At 42.8% G+C, this 8,883-nt stretch overlaps 1 protein-coding gene across 7 annotated transcripts in view; it reads left to right on the top strand.

Annotated features, from left to right (window-relative positions):
* The first annotated feature begins 124 nt into the window (after positions 1-124).
* Positions 125-8,883, top strand: part of mtus1a (microtubule associated tumor suppressor 1a) — a 30,726-nt gene continuing 21,967 nt past the window's right edge. For 2 of the 7 annotated variants that reach the window (XR_003693507.1, XM_028588945.1), the window contains exons 1-2: positions 342-438; positions 6,635-8,733. Coding sequence is in view for 6 of the 7 variants with exons in the window: in XM_028588945.1 (XP_028444746.1) it covers positions 6,736-8,733 (1,998 nt within the window). In the remaining variant the exon portion in view is untranslated. The other 5 variants (XM_028588947.1, XM_028588948.1, XM_028588946.1 and 2 more) reach the window with 5 other exon arrangements.

Genomic DNA, 8,883 nt, shown 5'->3' with positions numbered 1-8,883 from the left:
TATCATGTTGGACGTCTGACCTAATTACATTAATAAGCGCTAAACTGAGCAGGCAACTGTAAGTGACTTTATATAATAATTGGCCCTGTGTGTCAGCACCTTTAACTGTTGGTTGGAAGGGGACGCCAACTTATCACGTGTCAAAGTTCTAGCTAACAATTTCCAGTTCATCACTTCTACGGGACAATATGAGCTGAACTCCGGTATGACCGGTCGGTAGTTGTGAATCACAGTTTGTTTGTCAAGAAAAAAGGGAAACGACCAGGTGAAAGTAATTGTTCATTAGCACCTCCTCAGCGGCGCGCTCCCGTCGGTGCGGCTCGCTCCTGTGACAGGTAACGTTAAAGTTAAAAGCGTGTTGATTTTTAATGTTAAACTATGAGTTTTTACTAACTCAATTGACTAACGTTACTGTATTTCTTAATTATTGGGCAAGTGGTAAGGTAATTTGTATGTTTCTCCCACATAACTTAACTACTTTAGTTTTTTGCTACTTACCGTACTAAATGTTCAGCAAAAATGATCTGTAGCGCCTGGGGTCTTGCTTGCTTGATAGCTAACTAGCTAACATTTAGGTAGTGTTGATCGTCAACCGCTGTTTGCTGTGTTCCATTTTTCTTTTTGCCGTTAAAATTCATGGTTGGAGCCCAATGTATGGCTAGTAGTCCGCTATGTTTGTAACTTTATTCAAGACCGCTAACATTAGGTAATACCTGGGTATTTTAACACCGTACTAGCTTATTGCCCACTCTTTAAAGTGTCTCAGACGTAGTCTGAAGTTACTGTGTTTAAAACCATGTATTGACTTGAAAGAGTATTTTCCTTGCTATTTGTAGATGGATATGTTTACTCCTGATCTAATTATAGCTCAACTGGCTGAAGGAGGGCTCACACAGGGGTAATCTGTCAGTCAGGTGCGGAGGGCGCAGTTGTTTAGATCCGAAAATGACCTCATGTTTTACAGGAACCAGGTATGAATGAAGTAGCTACTACTCCAAACACACCCACCAAAATTCATTCATTTGATTTTGGCTTTAAATACGTGTACATGTCTAACTAGATGACTGTTGACTGCCTGTAAATGCTTGCAACTAGTTTAAACTGTAATCATATATATGTGTGTGTGTGTGTGTGTGTGTGTGTGTGTGTGTGTGTGTGTGTGTGTGTGTGTGTGTGTGTGTGTGTGTGTAGCTACAATTCTATGTTTGTGGTGTTAATCACACATTGCAAGGTTAAATCATTTTGTTCAACAGGTGCTATACAGTACAAGCATACAACACCCCAAACACTGTTCTAAAATGTGTTACTGCAGAATATAGTTGAATATCCAACACAATTCGGTTTGAGCTTGTGTTTTAATTCTTGACCTGCATCTCAAAAAAGTATCTTAACACAATGTGCAACTTAATGTTTATTGTTGTGGTGTTGTGTATTCCATGTAAGCCTCACAGTTTAGGCTAACTGAGAGCAAACCAGGATACATTTGCACAGCTGCTGACACATCTGACATGCCTCTTATTCACTAGATGACATACTGTAGGCCCACAGCTTTATCTTGAAAGCCTTTTTTTCTATTTATTCTTGCTGGAGCAGACTGACTAATATTCTGACTGTTGAAAGACAGAGCCATGCTATTCTCCCTAACCAGGCTTTTGTCCCCCTGTGCTTTACAGAGGACAGCGTTGTCCCTGGTATGCTGGTTGGAATCCCCCAGCTTGACCTGCTGCCCTGCAGTAGTGTTGTGTGGCTCTGTGCCTGGCCTTTTGATGGCTGTCCCTGCTACTCGTAACTGCTCACTGTATGATACTGAAATGTTCAGTCACCCATGCAAAGGCAAGGAAAGGCCTTTCTGCATAGTGCCTGAGGGGCTTAAGAAATAGAGGAGCATTGTTCAGTTGATCTCACTTGGTTTTAAATGTATAATGCAATCTGAAGGCAGCAACTTGCATTGGACAAACTTAGTGAGGCCTTGTATCAAACAGCAATGTTGAAAATGCATCTGAGACAATTACAAAATAACCGCATTATATAGTTTGACAAGGCTGAATGGAGTCTCAAAACACAGGGTCCAGTAGACCACACAGTAGCGAGTGAGGGTCAGATATCAGAGGGAGTTTGGCCGGTAATCCTACTGGTTTTGAATGTATTGTATCCACTTTCAGAGTGTATACTGGTTAGGGTGCAACATGCATCACTGAGGTTTGAGGTCTGAATTTTGGACTGAATACTTTTTGAAATTCTGCTAAAAATGGAAATCAAATGTACTTGAAGACCAGTGTCAAAATTTTTATATTGCATAACTAGATCCACTAAATAACTGATTTTACAGGATATAAGACTCATTCTCAGAACTCTAAGGAGATAATACCTATACTATGGTTTACATCTTGTCTCTAGTTAAGATTAGACAGTAGTTCCCAGGGTCAGGGTCCTTGTATAGATTAAGCATAAATAGCATAGGTCTTAGGGGTCTTAGACTGGTGTCCGGGTCAAGTGTCGATCTGTTTGTGTACAACATGAGGCAGTGTCATCAGACAGTGACATCAGTGGAGGACTTCGGAGAACTTATCAGCTCTAAACAACATTGTTCTACGTCTTGCCATCTTGGATGGAAGTGATTGTACTATGGAAATTGTGGTTGGGAACTGTCCTAGTGTAACATTCCCAGAGGAGCCCGGGCCTCCCACCATTCTGCTCCCATTTTCACTTATTCCTTACTAAAAAAGCAGCCTGATCCATTCCCTCATAAAAGAGGCAGTTTGGCAGCTTAGCAACAGTGAATGCCAATGCAGCCTGCCAGGCCGTGGCCACTCCCCTAGAACTGGGCTCGGCATGGATAAGGTAACATGTTGCTTTCTTCCTTGCTTGCTCCCTCTGTTAACCTGGGACTGGAGCTCTACACTAAAGCACAGTCCTAAGCTGGACCTTGGCATGCCTGTACTGGGGAGCGTTGTGCAGTCACTCATGGTGTCTGACACTGTGGCTAGTTGGAGAGATTGCTGTCCACTGCTGCAGTAGGCCTGCTGGACTAAGTCACGTTACCTCAGGGAGGGGAGGGGGAAAAAAACAGAATCTAATGCCTGCACAGGGGGCACCCTCATTCAGGCTGTGAAGTTACTGATGCACGGTTGACTCTGAGCACAAGGAGGGAGGAGTCGTGGGACGGTTGTCTAGCTGAAGCACACTCGTACACCACTGCCTGCCCAGTTGGCTGGATTTAGCGCTTTGGTAGGAAAGCCGTAATGGGATTGTCTCTGAGACGGTAAAATGAGCTGGGTGAACCTGCAAAAAGTGAGTAAACTGACGTGATAACAGCAGGCAACACAGCACACTGTGGAGGCATTTTCTTTTCCACTTATTATTGAATAGAGAGGCCAATAGTGTCAGTATTGAGTTAGTTCATACCATAGTTAATCAGTTTTTTTTAGTCAAAGGTAAGTGTTGAAGACCTGTTCTATTATTGGCTCAGTGTCTTGTAGCCTATTTTTGTGGTTTTATTTTTCCATAAACATTGTCAAGTTATGGTTTGTCATAGGTGCAGTTGTGCTTTACATAAGTTAATGCCTAATCACGATTTGAACCAGCTAAATCACTGTTCTGCATTGTTATATTGTGTGGGACGATACTGCAGTGGCGTCGGGAGAGGCAGTTCTTGCCAAGGTTCAATGTGCACAGCAGTTTGACAAGGCTGTATATTTTATTTGACTGTACATAGAGTGTAATGGACAGTAAGGTGTGCAGTTTCTCTGCCTGTTAAACAAACACATTATTCAGTCAGATATGGATTATTGATAAAAGCATAGCTGCTTTGATACATCTATCAGTAGTAATGTCGAAAGTAAGGCAGATTTAATTGAACACCTAGTAGTTATTGTGGCATATTTATATAAAAAAAAAAATGTAATTCTCCCAGATGTTTAACCGAAAGATCCCTTTTAAAGAATGGAGTAGCGCTCAGATATTCCAGTTTAGGACTTCATTTATGGTGTAGCTGTTGTCACTACAGACTGAATATTGCCCTAAGGTTGAACATTTTTCTAATTAACATTTTGAAGTGTGCATGTCTAGGTTGGGGCCAGAATTATAGTCGACCATGTGTTTGTGATTTCTCTATTACAGTGTCTCGGTTAGAAAAATATCAAAGCATATGAGTTGACACTTGCTGAATGTGTCATTTTTAGGTTCTGATTGAGTAAATGTGCTAGCAAAAATAGGTTTGTAAAGGTGGCTGATTTTTTTGGTTAATTATAAAAAACTGTCAGATATAATTATAATTTTGTGCACTTCAGGCCTGCGCCTAACCCTAGTATTATCAGGTCTTTAGACCTATTTACAGGTGTCTATGACTCTTTAACTATATAGTTACATCACTAACTCTATACTTTACACTTTATACCTTCTATACATAGGGAAAGAAATGGCTTATTTGACACCTAGACCAATCAACTGCTGCATGATGTTTTGATATGGCTGCAGAACAAACTTCAATCTTAGCAGAGAAGAGCCAAAGGCAAGCAGGCTGCCACTTAAAAAAGAAACATGAGGTTAACAGGCTACATATTATTAACTGAACCCTCTCTCTTTTTCTTTAGCTCTGGCAACCAACAGAAACCTTTTTTTCTTTATTTTTATTTTTTAAACATGTTATGTTTTCTGCGTTTTGTTGTGCATTTCCTGGGAAGGTCATGTAGCTTCACTGATCCAGCCCCTGCTTCCTTAACCAGTATACTGCATGCCTCATTAAGCCATTCAGAAGTGCAGCAGATTATGTGCAAATCTTCTCCCAACAAACAAGCTATATGTTGGCGTTTCATTCACTATTTTGGGGTGAGAACAACTGGGAAAGACAGACAATGCCAACTTGTTGCTATAGAAACATGTTAAAGGGACAGTTCAACACAAAATCAAAAATATTTTTTTTTTTCCTTCCTTAACCGTAGTGCTATTTATCAATCTAGATTTGCTTTGGTGACTTGCCCAGTGATGGAGAGATCGGCTGAGAGATGTCTACCTTCTCTCAAATGTAATAGAACTAGACGGCACTAGGCTTGTGGTGCTCAAAGCACCAAAAAAGTCAGCTTTCTTCTGTGCGGTGATACGGATGGCTAGCCTGGTTCTGCCCTCCTACGTACTTCCGCTCAATTTTCCTTTTCCTTCAGTACGTCTTCTGGGTTTGCGGTATATTCTTGGGTTTTCTCTGGCCAAATCTTCGGCGGTCCAATCAGCGAACAGAGGAAGTGGCTGACAACGATGACGTTGAGGTTGTGCGCTAGTTTGAGTTGTAGTTCCGTAATGGTGGCGGAGAAAGATGCGAGCAAAGCCATTCGGTCCGTTGTGGCAACGCTGCCGAATATCCAGAAGTTAAAGTCCGAGCAAGAACAATCTTTGCTGAGTTTTGTTGGTGGCCATGATGTCGTGGCCCTCCTCCCCACGGGGTTTTGAGAAAAGTTAGATTTTCCAGCTCGCTCAGTTAGTGGTGAAGGAGTTGGCTAAGGCTAACGCTAGCGATGCTAAACCAACTTCACGACCAAACGTTAGCGATTGGTATTGGCAGATCCAGCATGGCTCTGGGCAGATCCAATAGTTTTAATCTTTAACAGAGTACCCGCCTTCAAGGAAGTTAACACTTGTCAATGGAGAGTGGCCAGACTCTCTGTACAAATGAAATGTACCAGAGTCTGGTAGGACCAGGCTAATGGTTGGCAGGTGTAGTTCAGTAAAAAGAAAATACTTCCTACATTAAACTGCTCCCAACCAGGTCTGTGGATTATCTTGAGCAATCAGGTCATGATTTCTGGAAAAAAGACATTGCCATTTCTTTATTTATTTTTTGGCGCTTTGAGCGTCACAAGCCAAGTGCCATCTAGTTCAATTATATTCAACAGAAGGCAGACATCTATGGCCGATATCTCCAACGTTGGGCAATTTACGCCATAACAATCTCAACTGATAAATAGCACTACAGGTAGTTTAGCTCAAGTGTTCAATTTTCTTATATGCACTGAGATCAGCATCAGGGGTCAGCATACTGAAAGACTCTCAGGCAGTGTTGGTGACTTGATACTCTCCGGTGGTACATACCACAATGGTGCTTTTGTCGTAATAGCGGCTGGCAAGCTTAGCAGCCCAGTTAGCTTAAATAAACACAACAGTACAAAACAAAGAAGTTAAGACTGCTGTTTACTTCTCATGCCAAACCCATGTTGGCTCATTTCAGAGTAGAAAAACATGGCTTGTAACTGCTGAACCAACCTCACGTTAAAGCTTTTCTGAAACAGGAACAGCAGGTGTGGCTGGTAAAATATCTTTAGAAAGGGTACAGATACTAAGGTAATCTTATATTCAACAACCTAATGATAAACCTATTGTAGCACATAGCACAACTAGGAGATAATTTAGACAGACTTGGATTACAGCTGTATTCCCTAAACATGATCCTGATGACTTTTGCATTTTTTATTGAGCTAAGTCATAAATAATTTGAGTATACAGCTACTGTTACAGTGACCAAAGCCTTTTCAGAGCCACAAGCTAAAGTTTACACGGGAATATCTGGGCACAAGCCTTCAGTGAAATGTCAACATGGATTGTGTAGTAACATGGTTGAAATATTTGGCTTTTTCCTCCTTTACAGACATCTGATCAACAAAATCGATGGATTACTGTTCTGCTAAACGAATGTCCGGGCATTTAGAGCAACACAATAGGTAAACAAGTTCCTGACTGAGCTCCAAAATGTCTAACACAACATTTTCCATCGACCAAGTTGAGAGTCCAGTTCCCCTGCCCCACAGAGAGGCCCTGTCCCTTGAGAGTCATTACAGCAACTCGTTATTGTCGCCTTCACCTGACTCCAACAGTAGTATTTCAAACCTGAGTGACAGAGAAGCCAACAGCTCCCCTGACATCAACATGCTGGAGTGCTGTCTCAGTGACGGCTCCTCTGTGGATAACTCCTACAACATCACGTTACCACAGGATAATGTATTCTGTGGCGTAAGCATGAACCTGAACCAAAGTTTCATTGCCACACCTGTTAATGGCAGTGGGAATTTCTGGAATAGAAATTTGAGTCTGATGAGCAACCATGAGATGGGATCAGATAACCATCGGACTTTCTGTAAGAACACAGATGATAAAAGTAACGGTGCAGCGATGCCTCCAGACTCTGCTGGGAGGAGTTTAGGGGAGACTTCCTGTAGAGGATCTGCTGAGAATGACTGCTGCTCCCTGAGCTCTGGGGAAATGGTTATAAGGAGCAACAGTTTTTGTCTGGAGGATCAGTCACTCTTGTTAGTCTCTTCCCTAGAGGAGTCATCTATCTCTCTGGCTGCAGGCCATCCAGCATTGCCTGCGGAATCTAACCTGCTGTCAACCACTCGGTCGGATCTCCTTAAAAAATCCACAGAAGTAGTCATTGAGGAGAACACAGTTCCTACGTGTCTTGGCATGACTTTCATTCAGGCAGAGCTCCCCACTGAAGAGAATGATGAGGCAACATCCAACTCTCTTTTAGCTCTGCCAAGTGAGAATGAGAGTGGTCTTATGATGACCTTTGTCTGTGAAACATCTCCTGCAGATTATGGAAAAGAGGTTCAGTTTGCTCCTGCTGAAGCAGAGCTGTTGCCCCGTTTCCCTGAAGCATTTATACCAGATCAAGGCAAAAACGTTGTGCCCACTGTGTCGGCTGTGCAAGACGCTGGTAAGGACGTTCATACTTCTACTCCCATACAAAACACTGGGAACATGATACCCAGCCTCCCCTCCTTTTCAGAGTCTCCCTGCACTGAAAACCCAGCCAGCCCAGGATTCCACCCTGTTAAACGGCTGCAAATCTCTGTGACTCATAACTATTTGGTTGCAGGACTGGTGCTTTCAGACAGCAAAGTCAAGAAAACGGAAATTAAAAAGTTTCCCAAGTCAGACTTCAGCAGTGTAAAATCTAAAGTCGGGACAAGAATAGTGCCAGGCCCTGCTTCACAGCTCAAACCATCTCACGTTAATGTGAACAATAAACACATTGAAGCACATAGAGTTGCAACTACCAGGGCTACTCCTGCCAAGTTGAGGAGTAGCACTGCAGTTGTCTCTACCACCACTAAAATGGTCAATGATGCCCAGCGTTGTGTGAATACAGGCGCTGCCAATTTGGGCGTGACAATTATACAGTCATCTGGGCATACTACTGAGGATGGGCAGGAGAAGGGTAGAGCATCCCCACCTTACCAGCACTCTGCTGCAAATAAACATGCTTCAGCAGTCCAATGCAGTAAAGCCAGCTCTGTAACAGAACAGGCAACCTCAAGCCAAGTAGCAGGCACTGCAGCACAGCATTCTGTCAACCAGACCTTCGGCTTGTCAACCTTAGAAAAATCCCCTGATAAAAGCAAAAGTGGCCAAACGAATCACAAACCAACTCCAATAAAGGGCGTATTAAACAAAATTGACGCCAGGGCCGGCTCAGTTTTAGGTCAGGACAAGCCTCCTGTTCTTAAGACGCGGCCTCGCTGCTCATCGGAGAGCTCAGCAGTGTCCTCCAGGCCACCCAGGGAGAAGAGAACAACTGTAAAGCAATCTAATAGCTTCACCGTTCACAAAGCTAACACCCAGCTTGGCCAGACCAAATCGGCGCACCTGGACTGCTCTTCTCGGAATAAACCGACCATTCCCACTAAGTCCACAAACCAAAGTGTTGAAAACTCCACAAGAGATGTTAAGAGGATCAGCCTGGTGGTGAGTATGCACTTATAATGTGAACAATAAAAAATTCAGCAAGACTTATTCATGTTTTTGCAGCTTTTTCTATAAGCCACATTAAATCCAAAGAATTTAGGACACCGATTTGGTTGGAGTTGGCAGGGATCTCTGGGAAAATGTTTTGTG

Source organism: Perca flavescens, chromosome 10 (assembly GCF_004354835.1).
Source record: "Perca flavescens isolate YP-PL-M2 chromosome 10, PFLA_1.0, whole genome shotgun sequence".
In the NCBI taxonomy this organism is placed as follows: Eukaryota; Metazoa; Chordata; class Actinopteri; order Perciformes; family Percidae; genus Perca; species Perca flavescens.
The sequence above is the reverse complement of the archived record's forward strand: the minus strand, read 5'-3'. Positions and strand labels throughout refer to the sequence as shown.